The sequence below is a fragment of the Pseudophryne corroboree genome, chromosome 6 (assembly GCF_028390025.1).
Source record: "Pseudophryne corroboree isolate aPseCor3 chromosome 6, aPseCor3.hap2, whole genome shotgun sequence".
Lineage (NCBI taxonomy): Eukaryota > Metazoa > Chordata > Amphibia > Anura > Myobatrachidae > Pseudophryne > Pseudophryne corroboree.
The window spans coordinates 439,560,459-439,582,756 of NC_086449.1; the positions used below are offsets into that span (position 1 = coordinate 439,560,459).

Genomic DNA, 22,298 nt, shown 5'->3' on the forward strand with positions numbered 1-22,298 from the left:
GGGTCACCTTATGATTCCCTACCCTCCCTCTGGCTAGGTACTCTAGGACCTACTGTCCCCTTATGCTCCGCAGGCCTATGGCCCGTTATGCCCCCGGGCCTAATGCCCGCCTGACTGGGTGACTGGCAGGGGTTCGGGCCTAACGCCCAAAACCCCGCAGGAGGAAATGGTCGGGTCTGGCCTTACAGGCCGCGGGCCGGGTGGAGCCCCGACTACGCGCGGCCTCCCAGGCCCAGACGCGCCGACCAGGTTGCCCACGGGCCGGAAGGGCCCGACTATCTGCCCACAGGCCGAGAGGGCCTGACTATGCCCACGGGCCTAGCGCCCGATCACCCGGTGGTCTAGGAGGAAGTGCGAGACTCGGCACGAGGCCGCTTACCGGGCCGTAGGGAGAGGCCGCGGTGGGGAGCTTCGTTAGCTCTTTTGCCTCCCACACACAGCGGCACTCTCCTCCGGGACTTCCGGTGGGCTCCTCTTCCGCGGTCGTCCCAACGTCTTCTTCCCGGCCGTTGACAGTCTCTCCCTGCTGGGGCCTCTTCTGTCTTCTGTTTCTCGGCCGCTCCCGTCGCCGTCGCCGCCGCCTCTTCTCCTGGACCGCCGCCTTCTTTCTTCTCTTTCTTCTGGAGCTCTTCTCTGCTCCGTCCCCGGCGCCGACTGGCCGCTCCCGCTCCGCCGCGTCTGTTATAAGACGCTGGGAGGGGGCGGCGCTATGACGCGGCGAGCCTTGATTGGCTCGTCGCGGCATGCTCTGATTGGCTGACCGGGCGCGAGCCCTGATTGGCTCCCGCCCGGCGCCATCCTCGCCTCCTCGCGCCGCGATTGGAGGGGCTTGAATCCCACCGGATGCAAGCCCCTCCGTGCTGAGGACCCGCCGCAACGCCGCCGCTGACCGGGGGGAACGGAGGCCAGTGACTTCCCCCGTCCCCCCAACCCGCTGCCCTCTCACAGTATATGATCCCTTCTGTTTCACACGTTATTTTCTCTTTGATTTTGTATTCTTTACTTGTAATGTTTGAGTGGAACTCCGTGATTAGTTGTGTACTTGTTCTTTTTGTTGTTCTACATGGTAGACAATTTAGACAGTGAAAATGTCTTTCTCTCCAGAGTTTTTTCTTTTTATTTTTTATTGGGATGTAGCTCTGTACAAGTTCTTGCCTCAGATTCTGTGCTTTTTTGTAGATAACTCTTGGACGGTCTCCTATATCTTGTTGCAGTTGTTTGTCCAAGTGCAAAATATGCCAATGTTTTGCTAGGATTGGTTCAAGTATATAATGCCGACTGTTAAATTGTGTTCTAAAAGTAACAGTTTGATCTTTGTTAATTTTTTCTTTTGTACTGTATCAAGTATTTTCTATCCAGTAGTGCTATTTTTTCTATTTATGCTTGTAAAGATTCCTCTTTGTAACCTCTTTGGGTAAATTTATTTTTCATCTCCTGGCTTTGTTGGAGATAGGTCTCATTCTCATACAGTTATGTTTCAGCCTCGGAAATTGGCCTCCAGGTATGTTTTTTAACCAGTTGTTGTGATGGTTACTGGTACTTGACAGTGTATTATTGCCAGTGAGTTCTTGTATGTATTGTATTGTTTGCTATGAAGATTTCCAGGTCCAGATATGTAATTAATTTCTCTGCTTATGTGCCAATTGTGAGAGAATTAATTACATATCTAGACCTGGAAATCTTCATAGCACACAATACAAGCAAAACGTCATCTCTTGCCTAAATTACTGTAACCTACTCCTCACTGGCCTACTGTTCTCCTGTCTCCCCGCCTTTATTCTAGACATAACATGTGCAGAGAGATTCAACATGTTTTCATCCCTACACATCCACTCTTATTCCTCATTTCCACACATGCCGATTCCCACTGTCTAAGCCCTGGAAATGACTATTGCCTCTCCTCCTCCCTGATCACCTACAGTACTTTCACACCTGTCTCCCAAACTCTGGAATGTCATCCCACTTTGAGACACTCATACAGCCTCCCAGACTTCAAAAATGCTTTTAAAACTCATCTCTTATTAGAGGCCTACTATCCCTTTTCCTAAAATCACCAGTCTTTCAATTCCCCAATTGTTTTCCACTGCTTCTGTATGACTGACCATCCATAGCCCTGTAGAATGTAACCTCTTGAGAGCAAGGCCATTTCTTCTTTTGTGGTCTCTATGTAATTATGTAATCTGTGTTATAATTATGTATATACTGTATGTATAGTTGTGAGTCTGTCTATTGCTATCCAGTTTATATTACATCATTTGTATCTTCTATTCGAAGAACATCGCTATGGAACCCCAGTGGTGCTTTAATAATGATGATGATGATGATAAAAATACTAATAATTCTAATAATAATAATAATAATAATAATAATAATAATAATAATACCCTAAAGTAAACAAGTATACATAACCGGGGACACACATCATTTGTTAATTTTGATGAATTTGTATTTTGATGTATGTGGATTCAATTATATTTAATTAGACTCTCAGAACTCAATATGTCCAGATAAAACACTGGAAAAGTTTGATCAAGCGAAGTAAATACAGACTAACCACATATCAGTGATGGAACCCAGCGATCAATGTTTTTGACGTTCATTAACAAAATCTTTTAAATAAGACTGTTCTCTATAATCATATTACCATTTTGACATATGCCTTGTCAGACAATAAGAAAAATGCAACAAAAAGGACTATTTATTTGCTGTATGTATCTTATGCAGTCTTAAGTGTTAAGCAGATAGCAGAAAATAAATATATGAAATGTAAAAAAAAAGGATAAAAAAAAGTAGAGGGTGTGAATGAAATACTGAATAATTTTGAATTCTTATTTATTCCAAAATATTGATAAGGTACTAAAATGATGTTCCATCATGAAATTGTGATCCTTTCAAAATAATACTGTCCATGTCTACTATTAAAGACAGCTATATCTATGCCAGTTATTTGTATAATTAAGTACTGATTTTACATGGGTTAATAAAAGTAATTGCATTTTATACGGTACAGTTTATTTAGCGGCTTTTATTTTTTGAACAAGCATGTTAAAGATGCATAGGTTTGCCTGATTTCCAGGGAAAGTTCCAGCTTTTAAAGATTTTCATCTTTATCTGTTTTTAAAAAAAAAATATTTAATTTTTGTAATGGAAATGTCCCTTTTTTTTAAACGTTACAACTTAATAGCTTCCAGTGGTGGGTTTTACCTATGGGCTGCACCCAGTAAAATCCACCACTACACGGAGTGAGCCAGTTGAAGTCTGTGACTGCACAGTGATGACTTCTATTAGAAGTCCTACCTGCCAGTCAACCCCAGTACAGGCAGTCCCATTGGGAGGTATCTCCTCCCTCCGGGATTGCCAGACCCGTCTGCGATCGCCTGGTAGTGATCGACACATGCACATCAAGTGGCGACTTGACTGTGCATGTGCAAACCCCGGCTTCTATGGACTGCAGCTGATACAGTCCTTAGAAGCCGCTTGACTGTGTGTGTACGGACACGTGACACAGCTGGCGGCAGCAGCAGCAGCGGCTCTCTCCCTTCCCTTGGACCAGGCCTGTGGCAGCCCCCCTCCTCCTTAAAGGCAGGAGCTACCGCAGGTAGCTTCACAATATTATATTTTTTAAATGCTATCTGAATATTATGGGCCTTTGCGTGTTAAAGTTTTGAATCTGCACAACAATATCACAATCATATTTTGTAAATCCTCTCATCATGAGAATTTTAGTGCCCTAAGGGCCTGTTTCATGTTTATAATTAAAGCAAAAAAGCAAGTAAATTTGTGCCTGGAACAAACCAGTTTGCCATGCAGGGAGAACAAATACATTAATATATTTTTTTTCTGTGCAGGCTAAACACTGGCTGCTTTGCATGCAGCCCACAAATGTTAGACAACTTTATTTTTATACTGCAATTTAGATTTCAGTTTGAACACACCCCACCCAAATCTAACTATCTCTGCACATGTTACGTCTGCACCACCTGCAGTGCACGTGGTTTGCCCAGTTGCTTGCTTTTTTGCTTTACGTACAAAAGGCCCTAAGTGTGACCATAGCGCATACTTGCCTATATATAAAATCTGCTCTCCGGGAGAAACCAGATACTCAGAAGTAAATACTATAACTAGGAGAGCATGATAATGGAGAAGCTGTCCCGCAAAGATAATATAGATACATTCAGTGCGGGAAGCGTTTAGGGGAATGCCGGCGGTCATGTGAATTCCCGACACCACTCAGGAGACTGGCGCCGCTTCACTGACAGCCCGAGGTTAAGTATCTGGGTGGGGGTTTAGGTTAGGCACTAGGTGTTTTTCAGCCCTAGCTGTCCCCCGCCCCCAACCCCCCCCCCCCCCCCCCCCCCCCTTACTCGGTTAGCCAGAGCAGCCACCCCCGGATGGATAGCCATAGGCGCCACACGCGGGGGTACAGAGTTAGGATAGAGGGGGAGGGGGGGAATACTTACCCCTCCAATGTCAGGATCTTCAATGTCAAGATGCCGACAGCCGGGATACAATATGTATTCCATTCTGTACATACTGACTGCTTTTTATGTGTTCATGAAGACCATTGAAAAAGATTGCAATGTTTATGTGATCTTTGAAGCCTCTCCTGCATAGCACTTAATGTGCGCAGAAGAAAAAAAAAATACAGTGTTAAGGACATTTGTATTGGACCATTTGACATGCTATGCAGTGAAAGCCATGAAACAGTCATGTGACAGACTTGGTGCTGCAGCTGTGTGCCCTGGGGGTATGTCAGTTACAGAAGGCAGAAGATTTGTGGAGAACTGCCTGGATGCTCTGGGAAGCTCCACACTGCAGGGTGCTTGCATAGAGCATCCTTTTAGTTAGACCTAATTTAACAACAGTCTAGTCCTCAACAAGTTATACCATGTGACACTGCTAATCTCCTATAAAAAATTTACTTTGTCATTCTTTTTTCAACAAACATTGAATTAAAATAAAGAAGCCATGTTTGAAAGTAAATACATTATCACTGCTTCCCAGTGACGTGCGGTGAGGTCAGTGGCTAGGGAGGCACCCAGCAATTGAAACCAAGCAGTACCCCCTAATCTAGCCACAAATCGTAGGAAGTTGAGAGCTTTGAGTGGAAATGGTCTGGGGGGGGGGGGGGGGGTGCAAATTCGGGGGCCAGGAACTAGGAATAGTTACTAGTACCGGAGGAGGTGACCACTACAGCGGCATCACTGAGGGGCCGTGCCTTGAGCCCATGGCAAAGCACACATGTCAGAGCTGCCTCAACCTGGTACTTTTCACAGCAGTTGATACTTCCTGAGGTGCGGCCTTGCCCCCAGCCCCTCACAGTTTCTATTTGCCAGAGGGAGGCACAGCTCTCGCTGCCTCTTTCTCTCTATGTGCAGCAGAGTGCAGAAACTTCATACTCTAGTGAAACTAGCAGATTTTGACACTGATCTGTGTATATTATAACATTGATCTGTGGAAAAATGTGCTATATTCACTGTAGTATGACAGATGAGGCTCTGCCTCATAATGCATACAGGGCAGAGCAGCGGCTCTTGAGTCCCCATATAAGATGTGTCACGTGATGCTGGTGAGGGGACTAGGGAGCCGCTCTGTGCTGTATGCAGTCAGTGCATGCAGAACATATCGTGTCCGCAGCCCACTTCCGGGAATAGATGCTGCTGGCACCTGCTCTCGCCAATTGCAGGGTCAGACTGACTTTGTGTGGTGGCCCCCAGTGTATTTGGGCCTCGGGGAAACCGGCTCTGTCCCCCCCCCAAACCGGCCCTGGGTATTGTGAATCTAAATTAGATTGCTGAAAACTGAAACATTTTGGATTTTTTTTGTGCACGTTGGCAGGATTCATGTTAATTATTTGTTATGTTTTAGCTCATTAATAGAAAATATTCTTTCTTTTCAAACAGGAATCTTTTGGACAGAGACACATTTTCCAAATCAGATCCATGTAAGTAGTAACTATTTTCTGTATACTTCTGTCCCGGCAACACATACTGTAATTTGCATTTGGCGTTTGAAGCAGACATGATTGTAATTAGTGCACACATTTGTATAATATAGATTTGGAGCACATTTGGTGCTATATAAATATCATATATAGACATATTGCTGTTCATGAGCATTTCCTGATCTTTAGTTTAATTTCAAGTCTTGATTATGTTATTACAAAACTGTGAATAATTGTGTGGAATGCTGGATAGATTGAGCTATTTATCGTTTATTTTTTTATAGTTCTGTCTTAACAACTGGTGCACCCAATATGTAAATGATTCAGATTGTTCTAATATTGCTTATAAAACAAAGAAACCATCCAATATGTTACTATAGACACAACATTTGTACTGCCCAGTTATATATAGGACAGTTTTCATAACTGCCCAACACACCCACTTATATAAGACTTTATCCTATATACAACTTTCTCTGTGTGGCCAGAAGTCAATACTTTGTGGGAGTAGTATCAAACCTTCTAAGGGGAGAAGTTTCCCATAGCAACTAAGCAGCTTCTATCATTTATCAAGTACATTCTGTAAAGTGATAGCTGGAAGCTGATTGGCTGTTATGGGCAATTGATCCACTAGTCCGCTTTAGAGAGTTTCATACATCGTCACCCTACTTGGAAAATCCTTGGACCGGACGTTTTTTAATTGGCTATGGTAACGTTGCCCAAAATTCCTCTAAGTCTGTTTCATGAAATAATCTTTGTTCTCCTAGTTGTATAGTCCAATTCTGTAGGTTTATTTACCAAGCTTGGTGTTCTAAAACTGAGTGCTTCTAATCGTGTTTATGCCCAAAATTTAAAAGGGCCAAAGATTTCACTGGCAAAACATGACTAGTATTCTGTAGTATAAACATTGCCCTTTTGAATTTCGGCATAAACATGATCGGAAGCGCTTAGTTTTACAACATTGTTTAGTAAATAAACCCCCAAATCTTTCCCCTAATGTGCACACAATTACAGTTCTTTTTTAGATTAGAAGGTATTGTGGATGTCTTGTGATAATGATGTTGCTATGTATTTCATGAGTGAGCTAAGTATGGGTACAGAACTTTGCATGGGAAAAAGCCTAGTGCCAACTACAGCATTTGAGTGCTGTATGGTTAAGTCATTATTCTGTTGTATGTGACATGTTTTATAAGTTAATATTCTAGCTCAATTTCCAGGAGCACTCCAAGCAATATAATGGAAGTACCCCCCCCCACCCCGAATCCACTCTGCTACCCACACATAGACACTCTTCTAGGTTTCAAGACAGTCTTCCTAGGGTGGACAGTAGATATGTACAGTATCCTTGCTATGCTTTAGATGGCCTATACTGGGCCTTTACAGAGTGCTTTGGGCCTGATTCCTAAAGGACCACCATAATTCTTTGAAAATTTGCAAGAGTGCTATTTACAAGCCAGGACTGCACATTAAAGTCACGTGTGGGTGGCAAACTCCTTTTACTTGTATCAGAATAATAATATTTCTGGTACTTATTTTTATATAGAGGCGGTATTCAACATGCTGCCCTCCAGCTGCTGTGGAACTACACATCCCAGCTTGCCTGCCACAGGTTTAAAATTAGGGCATGCTAAAACTGTGGCAGGGTATGCTAGGATGTGTAGTTCAACAACAGTTGAAGGGCCGCACATTGAATGTTACGCTACATACCATGCACAATCCTATGGACCTGCTTAAGTGAAAGGCAGAAAACTGAAACATATTATTTACACACTGAATTATTGCCATTGTATTTTTTGTACTGTGTACAGTTGAATACCACTTATGTCTTAAGGCCCGTACACACTAGAAGACTTGAAAGATGAACAATTTGGAAGATGTGCTATTTCCCTCGAGTCCCTGACAAACGATATTAAGTGTACACACTGAGCTTTTTTTTTTTTTTTTACAAACGATCTGAATGATTAACGATCTGGCTGGTGTTGAACTGCTGGGATTGAGGGGATTGCGCCGCTTGCATGGATGACTGACAACCTTCTTCAAACGATCACGGGTGCACGTATCGTTCATTGTTGCTGAGTACACACTAGATCAGTTTGTACAATCTGAATGATTTGAACATTCACAGCCGTCGTTAACACTCAAATCTATGGAAAAAATCTTCTAGTGTGTATGAGCCTTTAGACTTGTCAATGAAACAGTATTGCTGGACATTCACTGTCCAATTTACAGCATGATTAGCCAATGATCACCTGACCGCTGATAACCGAACAGTGCATTGGTCAGTAATTATCGATCTGTTGTATATGCAAAATTGTCCAGCATGTCTGATAGATCCAATAATTGGTTGGCAGCACTGTATTTATTCCCCAGGGAAAAGAAAGCAGATATTGGGACCATACACTGTGACATATCTCAGTGTATGGCCATGATAGCAGAATTGTTTCAGCTTTGCTTTTCTTTACTCCTGTATTATGTTGCATTATTGGTTATTATTCATATTACAGAATCAGAGGTCATATTTATTTCATATGCTTATTTGCTTATCTGGGCTACACAATTTGTGGGCTTGCATGCCAGCTACATTTGTCCAGTTACCCTTTATTTACTATGATGAGACATCCTGTCTTTCAGATATAATTTAGTAAATATAATGGGAGAACAATTGGTACATAACTTGTCATTACTGTGCATTTATGCTTGATGTTCCGCTGAGGATCATCACTGCCAGCTTATTTTTCTGATGCTGTCTTTTATGCAGTAGGAATTTTTGCAGTGTTTATAGTAAAATTGTTACTAACACGCCAGTCAGGATTTTTTTAAATAATTAATTTGTCTCATTTGAAGCATCCTTGTACAGAGCAGTAATTAAGACTTAAATGTTGAACTCCCGTTAATCGTGGGTTCAAATTGGTGCCTTGAATGATACGATTCCAGATAGATTAGCACTAGTGTTCATAGCACTGAAACTGCTCCCCATCATACTGGAATGAGATACTAAAGTGTTGTTTGTGGCATCTTCACAGCTTAATTGCTCCTGTGTGACAATGGGTAAGCATACCCCATTCAGCATGTGTCAGCAAAGGAGCGATTGAGCTGGAAAAGCGCTAGTGTTTACAGTGCCACTTTAATGCAATCCTAAATCATGTTATCATTAGTATCTCTATGGTGGGCAACTATTTTTATATGTAATCCTTAACCATGCATTTTGCAATGTTCCCTTGTTACTTTGTGCAAATGAGCCTTATTATCAAATGAAAAAATATATTATGTGTTGGTTTTTTCATTATATTGTGCAAAATGTGATGCTCTGTTATAAACAGCAGCCAGTCACATGCTACGTTTTTTTCACCTGATTATAACGCTGACAAAAAGCTTTTCTCTGGTTGCTAAAGGCTGCAAAACAGCATTGTACCATGGGGGTAATTCTGAGTTGATCGCAGCTGCAAGTTTGTTAGCAATTGGCCCAAAACCATGTGCACTGCAGGGGGGGGAGGGGGGCAGATATAACATTTGCAGAGAGAGTTAGATTTGGGTGGGTTATTTTGTTTCTGTGCAGGGTAAATACTGGCTGTTTTATTTTTACACTGCAATTTAGATTTCAGTTTGAATACACCCCACCCAAATCTAACTCTCTCTGCACGTTATATCTGCCCCCCCTGCAGTGCACATGGTTGCCCAACTGCTAACAAATTTGCTGCTGCGATCAACTCAGAATTAGGCCCCATATTGCCTATTTATTTCATGTGTATGTATGTTATTAATTTATCACACTTCTTTAAAGGATTCATTATGTAAACATATTCTTGTGATTTCCATATTTTAAAACTATTTTATCGCGGATAAAAGTGCATGTTTTGTAGCGTGAGGTTGCAAAGTATATTATTCCATGGACCAAATCAAAGTCCAACGTGTAAGAACATCATCTCTTTTCACTTTCTTGGCCCAATGAAACATGGCTGATGGCATTGCCAACGAGCCAATGAATTTGAGCAACGTTGTTATGATTCGCAATGTTCCCCTCATTCATTAGCTTGTTAGCAATGGTGTTTACCGCCGTTTTTTTTTTTCTATCCCTGACCATAATCTCAGGACCAGCACATCATAAATAATTGCTGATCTGTTGGCAACTTTTGTTCTGATGTCAAGGCCACAATTTTTGGGGACATCACAAAGATAAAACATCACTAACACAAATAGAAGGTATGTACTACTAATTTAAAATGTGTATTTGTGGTGCTGATGTACAATGTTGATATTGCTATAGTTTTATTATTTAACATCCTAATGTACTCCAGTCATCTACACACAGTGGAAGCCACCATTTTGTGAGCTGGACCAAAATTCATCCTCTTCATTCACTGGAAACTAATGATTTCACAAAGGTTTTATTCTTTTCAAAGTCCTAGTCCTAGGGAATCTAGTGTATCTAGTCTAGTGAAACGTGTGATCTTCTGTATACAGTATATTTTCTGAACCAATTGATACACATCTCTACTGTGGGTAGTCAATGGCACAATTTTAAAGGGGATACGGTCATTAGGTTGACAACATTTAGGTCGACAGTCATTAGGTTGACCACTATTGGTCGACATGGTCACTAGGTCGACATGGAAATATGTCGACATGAGTTTTTAATTTCTCTAACGTCCTAGAGGATGCTGGGGACTCCGTAAGGACCATGGGGATAGACGGGCTCTGCAGGAGACATGGGCACTTTAAGAAAGACTTTGACTCTGGGTGTGCACTGGCTCCTTCCTCTATGCCCCTCCTCCAGACCTCAGTTTGATACTGTGCCCAGTGGAGACTGGGTGCATTTCAGGAGCCCTCCTGAGGTTCCTGTAAGAAAGCATTTTTGTTAGGTTTTTTATTTTCAGGGAGCCTGCTGGCAACAGACTCCCTGCATCGACGGACTGAGGAGAGAGAAACAGACATACTTCTCTGAGTTCAGGGCTCTGTTTCTTAGGCTACTGGACACCATTAGCTCCAGAGGGATTGGTACGCAGGTCTCACCCTCGCCGTCCGTCCCAGAGCCGCACCGCCGTCCTCCTCGCAGAGCCGGAAGAAAGAAGCCGGTTGAGTATGTGAGGAAAAGACCCATCTGAGGCGGCAGAAGACACTTGAATCTTCACTGAGGTAACGCACAGCACTGCAGCTGTGCGCCATTGCTCCCCTTCACCTTACACACTCCGGTCACTGTAAGGGTGCAGGGCGCAGGGGGGGGCGCCCTGGGCAGCAATATAAACCTCTCTTATGGCACAGATGTATATATACATGTACAGCTGGACACTGTACATGTATAAAAAGAGCCCCCGCCATGTATTGAAAAACTTGAGCGGGACAGAAGCCCGCCGCCGAGGGGGCGGGGCTTCTCCCTCAGCACTCACCAGCGCCATTTTTCTCCACAGCACCGCTGAGAGGAAGCTCCCCGGACTCTCCCCTGCTTAACACACGGTGACAGAGGGTTTTAAAGTAGGGGGGGGGGGGGCACATAATTGGCTCAGATACATAAAACAACGCTGCTGGATAAACATTAATTTACTGTGTTTTTCCTGGGTCATATAGCGCTGGGGTGTGTGCTGGCACACTCTCTCTCTGTCTCTCCAAAGGGCCTGGTGGGGAACCTGTCTTCAGAAAAGAGCTTCCCAGTGTATGTGTGGTGTGTCGGTACGTGTGTGTCGACATGTCTGAGGTTGAGGGCTCACCTAAGGAGGAGGGGGAGTTTATGAATGTTAGGTCTCCGTCGGCGGTGCCGACGCCGGACTGGATGGATATGTGGAATGTTTTAAGTGCAAATGTTAATTTATTGCACAAAAGGCTAGACAAAGCCGAAGCTGGGGCACAGTCAGGGAGTCAACCCATGCCTGTCCCTATGTCGCCGGGACCTTCGGGGTCTCAGAAGCGCCCACTATCCCAAATAGTTGACACAGATACCGACACGGATTCAGACTCCAGTGTCGATTACAATGATACTAAATTACAGCCAAAGGTGGCTAAAGGTATTCGATATATGATTATCGCAATAAAAGATGTGTTGCATATCACTGAGGAACCCCCTGTCCCTGACACGAGGGTACACATGTATAAAGGAAAGAAACCTGAGGTCTCCTTTCTCTCCTCACATGAGCTGAACGAAGTATGTGAAAAAGCGTGGGAAACTCCAGACAAAAAACTGCAGATTCCCAAAAGGATCCTAACAGCGTATCCTTTCCCGTCGCAGGACAGGATATGGTGGGAATCCTCCCCTAGGGTGGACAAGGCCTTGACGCGCTTATCAAAAAAGATAGCGCTTCCATCCCAAGATACGGCTACCCTCAAGGATCCTGCTGACCGCAAGCAGAAGGTTACCCTACAGTCCATTTACACACATTCTGGTACGTTACTCAGACCGGCTATTGCGTCGGCCTGGGTTTGTAGTGCTGTAGCAGCATGGACAGATTCCTTATCAACGGATATTGAGACTCTTGATAAGGATACCATTTTATTGACCCTAGGGCATATAAAAGATACGGTCTTGTATATGAGGGATGCTCAAAGAGACATTAGTTTACTGGGTTTCAGGATAAACGCTATATCTATTTCTGCTAGGCGTGTCTTATGGACCCGACAGTGGACTGGTGATGCAGACTCCAAGAGACATATGGAGTTGTTGCCTTACAAGGGTGAGGAATTGTTTGGAGAGGGACTCTCGGACCTCGTCTCCATGGCTACGGCAGGTAAGTCAATTTTTTTTGCCATATATTCCCTCACAATCTAAGAAAGCACCTCATTATCAAATGCAGTCCTTTCGTTCCAATTAAAGCAAGAGAGCACGTGGATCGTCCTTTCTTGCCAGAGGTAAGGGCAGAGGGAAAAAGCTGCATAACACAGCTAGTTCCCAGGAACAGAAGTCCTCCCCGGCCTCTGCAAAATCCACCGCATGACGCTGGGGCTCCCCTGAGGGAGTCGGCTCCTGTGGGGGCACGTCTTCGACTGTTCAGCCACGTCTGGGTCCACTCACAGGTGGATCCATGGGCAATAGAAATAGTTTCCCAGGGTTACAAGCTGGAATTCGAAGAAGTGCCTCCTTGCCGGTTTTTCAAATCGGCCCTACCGAAACAAACCCTGGAAAGGGAGATAGTGTTACATGCGATTCACAAATTGTGTCTTCAACAAGTGGTGGTAGAGGTTCCCCTGCTTCAAAGAGGGCAGGGGTACTACTCAACTCTGTTTGTGGTTCCGAAACCGGACGGTTTGGTCAGACCCATTTTAAATTTAAAATCCCTGAACCTTTACTTAAAACGGTTCAAGTTCAAGATGGAATCGCTCAGGGCGGTCATCGCCAGCCTAGAAGGGGGAGATTTTTTGGTATCTCTGGACATAAAGGATGCATACCTGCATGTCCCCATATATCCTCCTCATCAGGCGTACCTGAGATTTGCGGTACAGGATTGTCATTACCAATTTCAGACGTTGCTGTTTGGGCTTTCCACGGCCCCGATAATTTTCACCAAGGTAATGGCGGAAATGATGGTGCTCCTGCGCAACAGGGTGTCACGATTATCCCGTACTTGGACGATTTCCTCATAAAAGCGAGATCACGGGAGAAGTTGCTGAACAGCGTTTCACTTTCACTGAATGTGTTACAGCGACACGGCTGGATTCTCAATATTTCAAAGTCGCAGCTGAATTCTACAACTCGTCTGCCCTTCTTGGGCATGATTCTGGACACAGACCAGAAAAGGGTTTTTCTTCCGACGGAAAAAGCGCAGGAACTCATGACTCTAGTCATGAACCTGTTGAAACCAAAACAAGTGTCAGTACATCATTGCACTCAAGTTCTGGGAAAGATGGTGGCAACATACGAAGCCATTCCATACGGCAGATTCCATGCAAGGACCTTCCAATGGGACCTATTGGACAAATGGTCCAGGTCGCATCTGCAATTGCATCAGCGGATCACCCTGTCCCCCAGGGCCAGAGTATCTCTCCTGTGGTGGCTAAACAGTGCTCACCTTCTAGAGGGCCGCCGGTTCAGCGTTCAGGACTGGATCCTGGTGACCACAGACGTGAGCCTCCGAGGTTGGGGAGCAGTCACACAGGGAAGAAATTTCCAAGGACTATGGTTAAGTCAAGAGACTTGTCTTCACATCAACATCCTGGAACTAAGGGCCATATACAACGCCCTACATCAAACGGAGATCTTATTTTGAAATCGACCAGTTCTGATCCAATCAGACAACATCACCGCAGTAGCTCATGTAAACCGCCAAGGCGGCACAAGGAGCAGAGTGGCAATGGCGGTAGCCACCAGAATTCTTCGCTGGGCGGAGAATCATGTAAGCGCTCTGTCAGCAGTGTTCATTCCAGGAGTGGACAACTGGGAAGCAGACTTCCTCAGCAGACAAGATCTGCATTCGGGAGAGTGGGGACTTCATCAGGAAGTCTTCGCGCAGATTGCAAGTCGGTGGGGACTACCCCAAATAGTCATGATGGCATCCCGTCTCAACATAAAGCTACAAAGGTATTGCGCCGGGTCAAGAGACCCTCAGGCGGTAGCTGTGGACGCCCTAGTGACACGTGGGTGTTCCAGTCGGTATATGTGTTTCCTCCTCTTCCTCTCATACCCGAGGTGTTGAGGATAATAAGAAAAAGAGGAGTGATAACAATTCTCATTGTTCCAGATTAGCCACGAAGGACCTGGTATCCGGATCTGCAAGAAATGCTCACAGAAGATCCGTGGCCTCTTCCTCTAAGGCAGGACCTGTTACAACAAGGTCCCTGTCTGTTCCAAGACTTACCGCGGCTGCGTTTGACGGCATGGCGGTTGAACGCCTTAACCTAGCGGAGAAAGGTATTCCGGATGAGGTCATTCCTACGCTAATAAAGGCTAGGAAGGACGTGACGTCTAAACATTATCACCGAATATAGCGAAAATATGTTTCTTGGTGTGAGGCCAGGAATGCTCCTACGGAAGAATTCCATCTAGCCCGTTTTCTTCACTTCCTACAAGCTGGAGTGAATTTGGGCCTTATTTTAGGCTCTATTAGGGTTCAGATTTCGGCCTTATCCATTTTCTTTCAAAAGGAATTGGCCTCTTTACCTGAAGTACAGACTTTTGTGAAGGGAGTACTGCATATTCAGCCTCCTTTTTGTACCTCCGGTGGCACCTTGGGACCTTAACGTGGTGTTAAGTTTCCTTAAGTCACATTGGTTTGAACCACTTAAAACAGTGGAGTTGAAATATCTCACTTGGAAGGTGGTCATGTTGTTAGCCTTGGCTTCGGCTAGGCGAGTTTCGGAATTGGCGGCTTTATCACATAAAATCCCCTATATGGTTTTCCATATGGATAGAGCGGAGTTGCGGACCCGTCCTCAATTCCTACCTAAGGTGGTCTCATCCTTTCATATGAACCAACCTATTGTCGTGCCTGTGGCAACACGTGACTTGGAGGATTCCGAGTCCCTTGATGTGGTCAGGGCTTTGAAAATTTACGTGGCTAGAACGGCTAGGATCAGGAAAACAGAAGCACTGTTTGTCCTGTATGCAGCCAACAAGGTTGGCGGCCCTGCTTCAGAGCAGACTATTGCTCGCTGGATCTGTAACACGATTCAGCAGGCGCATTCTACGGCAGGATTGCTGTTACCGAAATCGGTTAAGGCCCATTCCACTAGGAAGGTGGGCTCGTCTTGGGTGGCTGCCCGAGGGGTCTCGGCACTACAGCTGTGCCGAGCTGCTACTTGGTCGGGGTCAAACACCTTTGCAAAGTTCTATAAGTTTGATACCCTGGCTGAGGAGGACCTCCTGTTTGCTCAATCGGTGCTGCAGAGTCATCCGCACTCTCCCGCCCGTTTGGGAGCTTTGGTATAATCCCCATGGTCCTTACGGAGTCCCCAGCATCCACTAGGACATTAGAGAAAATAAGATTTTAAACCTACCGGTAAATCTTTTTCTCGTAGTCCGTAGAGGATGCTGGGCGCCCGTCCCAAGTGCGGACTACTTCTGCAAGACTTGTATATAGTTAGTGCTTACATAAGGGTTATGTTATAGTTTCATCGGTTTTGGGCCGATGATATGTTGTTCTTCATAGTGTTAACTAGATAGTATATCACAAGTTATACGGTGTGATTGGTGTGGCTGGTATGAATCTTGCCCTTGGATTATAAAAATCCTTTCCTTGTACTGTCCGTCTCCTCTGGGCACAGTTTCTCTAACTGAGGTCTGGAGGAGAAGCATAGAGGGAGGAGCCAGTGCACACCCAGAGTCAAAGTCTTTCTTAAAGTGCCCATGTCTCCTGCGGAGCCCGTCTATCCCCATGGTCCTTACGGAGTCCCCAGCATCCTCTACGGACTACGACAAAAAGATTTACCGGTAGGTTTAAAATCTTAATTTTTTAAACTTTTGATACTTTACGATCCACGTGGTGTACAATTGGGAACAGTAACCTGTGCCAAGCGCAGCGGTAGCAGATCGAGGCACCTTGCCCGAAGCATGGCGAGCGAACACGGTGCACTAATTGGGGTTCCCCGTCACTTTACGAAGAAAACGACACAAAAAAAAATAAAAAAACACATGTCGACCTACTACATGTTGACCTAGGGACCGTGTCGACCTAATGACTGTCGACCTAAGTGTGGTCGACCTAATGACCCATACCCATTTTAAAGGGCAACTACCAATAAAATAAGGTCTGTTGCTTTGCTGGAAGGCATACTGCAGCAATGAGGCAACTTCTTAGTGTAAAATCTATTTGGCATTTAAGCTTTTCTCTGCTATTGCAGATTTGAATTTCCTGTAGTTATTAAGTGAACCAAGCTCTTAAATTCAGATGTTATGAACTGAGTCTAAGTTCCTGCTACTGAGTTGGGAATCAGGTAATAAAGGACAAGTAACTATGCACCTTGGTAAAATCAGGTTGCACTGCAGGTGGGGCAGATGTAAAATGTGCTAAGAGATTTATATTTGATGGGTTATGTCCAAACGCAAATCTAAATTGCATTGTAAAAGGCCCGCCGCTCCTCCTGCACCTAGTCACGCATGGAGCGGTGACACCAGTGGACAGCACAGCCTGGGAAAAGCTGAGGAGACTGATCCAGCAGGCAGGTGAGGAGTGGCGCAAGGACAGGATACTGAGAGGAGGAGATGGCTTGTAAGGAGGAGCGGGGACAGACAGGTGAGAAGGACAGAGGAGCTGTTAGGAGAAGACGGACAGGTGAGAGGATTGGGGTGGACTGGCCCTAAATCTACCACCTTACTTTACTGTAAATTCTCATTTGTTTTAGTACTATCCTGGGAAAACATATTGCCATGCTAACTAAATTCATGAGGTGTATATAAAGGCCCTTTTTCAAAGTGGCTAAAGGATTGCTTTACACTGATGCTAAGTTTAACCAATTTACTATTAATATGTCTTAATATGTGGGTATCCCCATCACAATACTTGAGCTTTAAATGGAGTTGCCCTTTGATAATGTACAAAAATCTTGAAATGTTTTTTTTGTCAGTGTTTACTGTTGCTCCAGAAATACTATGTTGTGGCTGTTGTAAGGTCATGTGAAAACACTAATGTAGCTTATTCCATAGGTCAGATGATTGGCAAGACGTGGCATGATCCAATTGCTTCACTTTCATCAGTAGTTATGGGTGACCGTTATTATTAATCCAGTTGTAGTCAGGGTGCAGGTATTCTAAACTACCCCTCGGATTAAAGGGAATGGAATTTTGTTGTTGGAAATTATTAATCTTAAAGTAATGCTTAGCTTTTTTCACTCCCTTCAGCTCTACAAATATAATTTTATGAATTGCTTCAGTTTACAAGACTAAAAAACATGATGTCCGTTATCAATTTATTAAAAAGTAAAAAACTATGGGGTATATGCGTTTTTTAATTCGACACAATTCGACAGTCAGACACCCTCCCGCCGGGACCCAAATTCGACATATTCAATAAAAAACGGATTCGACAGTCCCGCTGTCGAAAAACGGACCAATTGACGGATAGTGTGCGTCCTGGGTTCGACTTCATGGACGGCACAAAAGTGTGTAAAAAAATCATGAAAAAAAATGCGTGGGGTGCCCCCTCCAGCCTCGGGCTCTTTGAGCCGGTCCTGGTTGTAAAAATCCTGGGGGAAAAATGACCGCGAGTAACCTCACCGCTGGCCGCAAAATTCCCACCATTGAAGATAATGGAGCGGAATAGGGCTATGCGCCGTCTGACAGCTCAGACGCGCACAGCCAATCAGGAGAGTGCCACGACGTGGCGCTCCCTGATTGGCTGAAGGGACCCTCTGTGACAGGAGTCACGGGGGGTCTCAGCAGTCGGGGAAAGGGGTCCCATGTGTAAACATGGGACCCCTTTCAGTGCGTGGTCCGGGTTTTGCGTTTTATTTTTTTGCCAAGTACGTGGATTACAAAAAAGAAGAGGACAGATCTACACTGGATTTTGGTGAGTATAATTTTATTTTCAGGTACCCCGTGGATTCTACTTGGAGACGTGGACAGAGTCGGCGTGTGAACATAGGTAAGTATGTGTGTGTCGGCGTGCATGTATGTAATAAAGTTTTACTTTCACGGTGTGCGTGTACTGTTTTTATTTGGGTATTTTTTTTGCAGCAAAACTACAGGTACCAGCAGGCCCGTTTCCTCCCCCGCATACTGGTACTTGTGGTTCTCCAAGTACCAGCTTGCGGGGGAGGCTTGCTGGGACTTGTAGTTCTGCTACAAAAAACAATACTCTTTATTTTGTCACTTGGCTATCAGCCTCCCATCCGCAGCCCTTGGATGGGGGGGACAGCCTCGGGCTTCACCCCTGGCCCTTGGGTGGCTGGAGGGGGGGACCCCTTGATTTAAGGGGTCCCCACTCCTCCAGGGTACCCCGGCCAGGGGTGACTAGTTAGTGATTTAATGCCACGGCTGCAGGGACCGATATAAAAGTGCCCTCCGGCTGTGGCATTATCTCTCTGACTAGTGGAACCCGGTGCTGGTGTTAAAAATACGGGGGACCCCTAAGTTTTTTGTCCCCCGTATTTTTGTCACCAGGACCGGACGCAGAGCCCGGTGCTGGTTGTGAAAATACGGGGGATCCCCTGTCATCCCCCCCCCCCCCCCCCCCCCCGTATTTTTACAACCAGGACCGGCTCAAAGAGCCCGAGGCTGGTTATGCTTAGGAGGGGGGACCCCACGCATTTTTTTCCCACGATTTTTAACCCATTCCCACCCCTTCCCTCTGAAAAACATGCTCTTATCTCTCCATATTATTTTGGTCAGTAAAAAAAAAAAATTCTTTAAAAAAATATATAAATAATACTTGTGGCTCCTAATAGACAAACCAAGTACATAATCCCTTCTAATATAAATAGATATGCTATTAGCAATAAAAAAAAACACAAAAAAAAACATGTTTTTAAAATTTTTTATTAGATCCCGCCAGCAAAATGAGGCGGACTGAAATTGACGAAATGACTGTCGAAAAGCACTGTTGTCGAATCGACATTCTTCAATTGAATATACTTTTGTCGAAAAGCTGCATTTTTACCATTGCAGACATGTCGAATTTGAGTAAATGTCGAATTGCAAAAAGTCGAATCTGGAACGGCAGGTTTTTTGTCGAAAAGTACTGTATTGCATTGTCGAATCATTTTTTTGTGTCGAAAATGCCCCGTTTTTCGACATTTGCGGCAATTCGACTGCAATTGCATATATATGTATATCAGTATATCTTAAAGGGCATGTGGAATGTTTTCATGAATTTAATGATTGTAGTGTGCAGTCTACAGATAAATGAAGACCCAGCAGCTATAGAAATATCCCAAAAGTATCACCAGAACAGTCAAAATATATATATTTAAAATACTTTTAAAATGTGATGTTTGCCATTTTTAATTTATTTTATATATTTATTTATTTATTTATTTAAAGGACATCTTGTACCATGGAAGTAGTGGTTTTATTTTGTGCCCTGTAGTAAATGCAGTTGTAGAGTATTGGCAGTTTTTTGTAAAAAATAAATAAATAAAAATATTTTCTTTAAATGTATTTTCCTGTATAGCTGCAATTTGGGATATATTTTTCCTGTGTCTCTGTTTTTCCATTTAAAGCAACAATATAATATACTGTACAATAATGTGTTGAAGCATTACTGTTTGATTATGTGGAATTTAATGTTTTCAGGACGTGGTAGGGGCAGAGTTTATTGCTTTTTTTAAGTAGTGTGGTGCAGATTCAATTACCTGTGGATAAAGCTCTGGGTTTAACATCTGGAGATATTAAGTTGTTCGTCAAATTCCCTGTGCATTAACCCATGGATTCTGCATTAAGTGCCGGAATCTATGGGTTACCAGAGGCTGCAATGAAAAAAATGGCGCTTAGTGCACCCTCTGGGGCTTAACACGGAGGATGTGGCACCTAATTTAATAGCTCAGGGCTAACAATTAGCCACATGGTAAACCTCATGGCTAATTAAATGTGCACCGAATTTCACATCAAATTTTCTGCTGATTCTTTTTACAGATGTAATATTGATTGAGACCAGGTATAGATTTCCATTTACACATACCATCGAGTGATTTATGTAGTCTGAGAGATAGGGAAAAAGAGAATATCAGGACACAAATTGTCTGATAAATGAATGAATAAATAAATGAGGACAAACTGAAAAATACACCCTTAAACCAAACTTTGACCTTAACGCTAAACCTGTAATATTGACATTGTGACATACAGTATGAGTTGAATTCCATGTTCACAAGAATTATGTCTCTGCGACTCTGATTCTCACCACTGTTCTACTTGAAAAGGCAAAAACTGGTTTAAAAATCTTTATAGTTGCGAGGGACATATACAATGCTTCAAAAGCATATTCCATATATATTCAGAAGATTAATGGAGTACATGGTTTACCCTTTGTCATTTGTCTCTTTTCTATACTTATATATAATGGTATATACGTTTTCTAACCACAATCAGTATATTTTTTGTTATTATAAAATCCAATTCAGGTAGCCACATATGGGCCTATTCTGCTAGTCAGCCCGAGTGGCAAGCATCATGAGTAGCTGTGATGGTTAAAATAGGTGCTCAGGCCAAGTGGTTACGGTTTCCCAGGGACTTGCCATTGCAGGGCCGAAGATGCCTGTGTGGGGCGCACACAGTAATACCATAAGCAGTATCAGGCTGGTATTGCCATGTGAGCAATACACAATGATTTATTGTGCACATTGGTAACAGCATATAAGTGGTTATGAGACTGGAACCCCTTGGTTCCCATAATCCAGTGCTTGTTGTTGAGAGCATTTGTACTGTTTTTTAGACACTGGCCACTCCTTGAACATTCATGCGTATGATGCAGTCAGTGTAGTGTAGTGTCCTCTACTGACACCCCTACCCCTGGCCACAAGTGCATATGCTTTTTACCACTGTATGTCAAATATCATTGCACTTGACATGAAGTTTCATCGGCATTTAATGCAATGCTCAGTGGGTGCCCAGCCTTAGGGAGTTAATGTGGATCTGGTAATAATAATTAGTAAAAAGTTAAATGTTATATTGCAGGAAAACTGCTCATGCTTGTGCTGTTACAATTAAACATTTTTTGTAGCTGCTTTTGACCTTTCAGTAAAGCTTGACATTTCCCATGTTCAGAAAAGGAAACATTTTGCTGCAGCATTCAGCTATTGTAGCTCACACAGCAGGCAAAATTACAGCTGACAGGATAGACTCGTTTTCTAGGCCAGGGCTGAGGTAGATAGTGACTCACTAGATTTCAGCCTACTTCTATGTGAATGGAGTAAGAACACAGATTACCTTATAGCAAGAACATGTAATAATAATGACTGTGTATCAGAGGGATGCCTGTTGTATGGGCAGACGTACCCGGAAGGAAAATTGGCGGAGGCTATTAATAACATCAATGCTGTCATTTTATATTAGCCAGTAACAGCTTGATTTTATAATCTGCATAAAAAGTAGCTCATATATTATAACTGTCTAGTTAGTATATAACATTGAGAAGAAATAAAACCATTACAAGCAGTGGATTTCTGGCAATTCTTTCTATGTGTGTGTGCTTATATATAAGCTATGCTGGATGGTTTCATTTCTTATCTTTATGTAAATATAAGAAGTTAGGAAATGTAATACTACACATATTAGCAAAGATTAATATTGTTCTCTTTTTATCCTATTACAGTATGTGTATTGTATACACAAGGTATTGGAAACAAGGAATGGAGAGAGGTAAGATTTTTATTCTGCACTTTGCTATACAAAGTCTGTGTTATGCGTCGTAGTGTTTTTGTGGTTTCAGCTTTAGTGATTATAAAAGCACACAAGGTGGTCTGGACACTTGCACTACATATATAAAAGAAAAGGAAGTGTGAG

The 22,298-nt window shown here is 43.5% G+C and overlaps 1 protein-coding gene across 1 annotated transcript in view; it reads left to right on the forward strand.

Annotated features, from left to right (window-relative positions):
* Positions 1–22,298, forward strand: part of CPNE8 (copine 8) — a 684,333-nt gene that overhangs the window by 219,877 nt on the left and 442,158 nt on the right. Inside the window, exons 2-3 of the mRNA XM_063927097.1 lie at positions 5,904–5,944; positions 22,108–22,154. Coding sequence (XP_063783167.1) covers positions 5,904–5,944; positions 22,108–22,154 — 88 coding nt within the window. The remainder of the gene's footprint in view (positions 1–5,903; positions 5,945–22,107; positions 22,155–22,298) is intronic.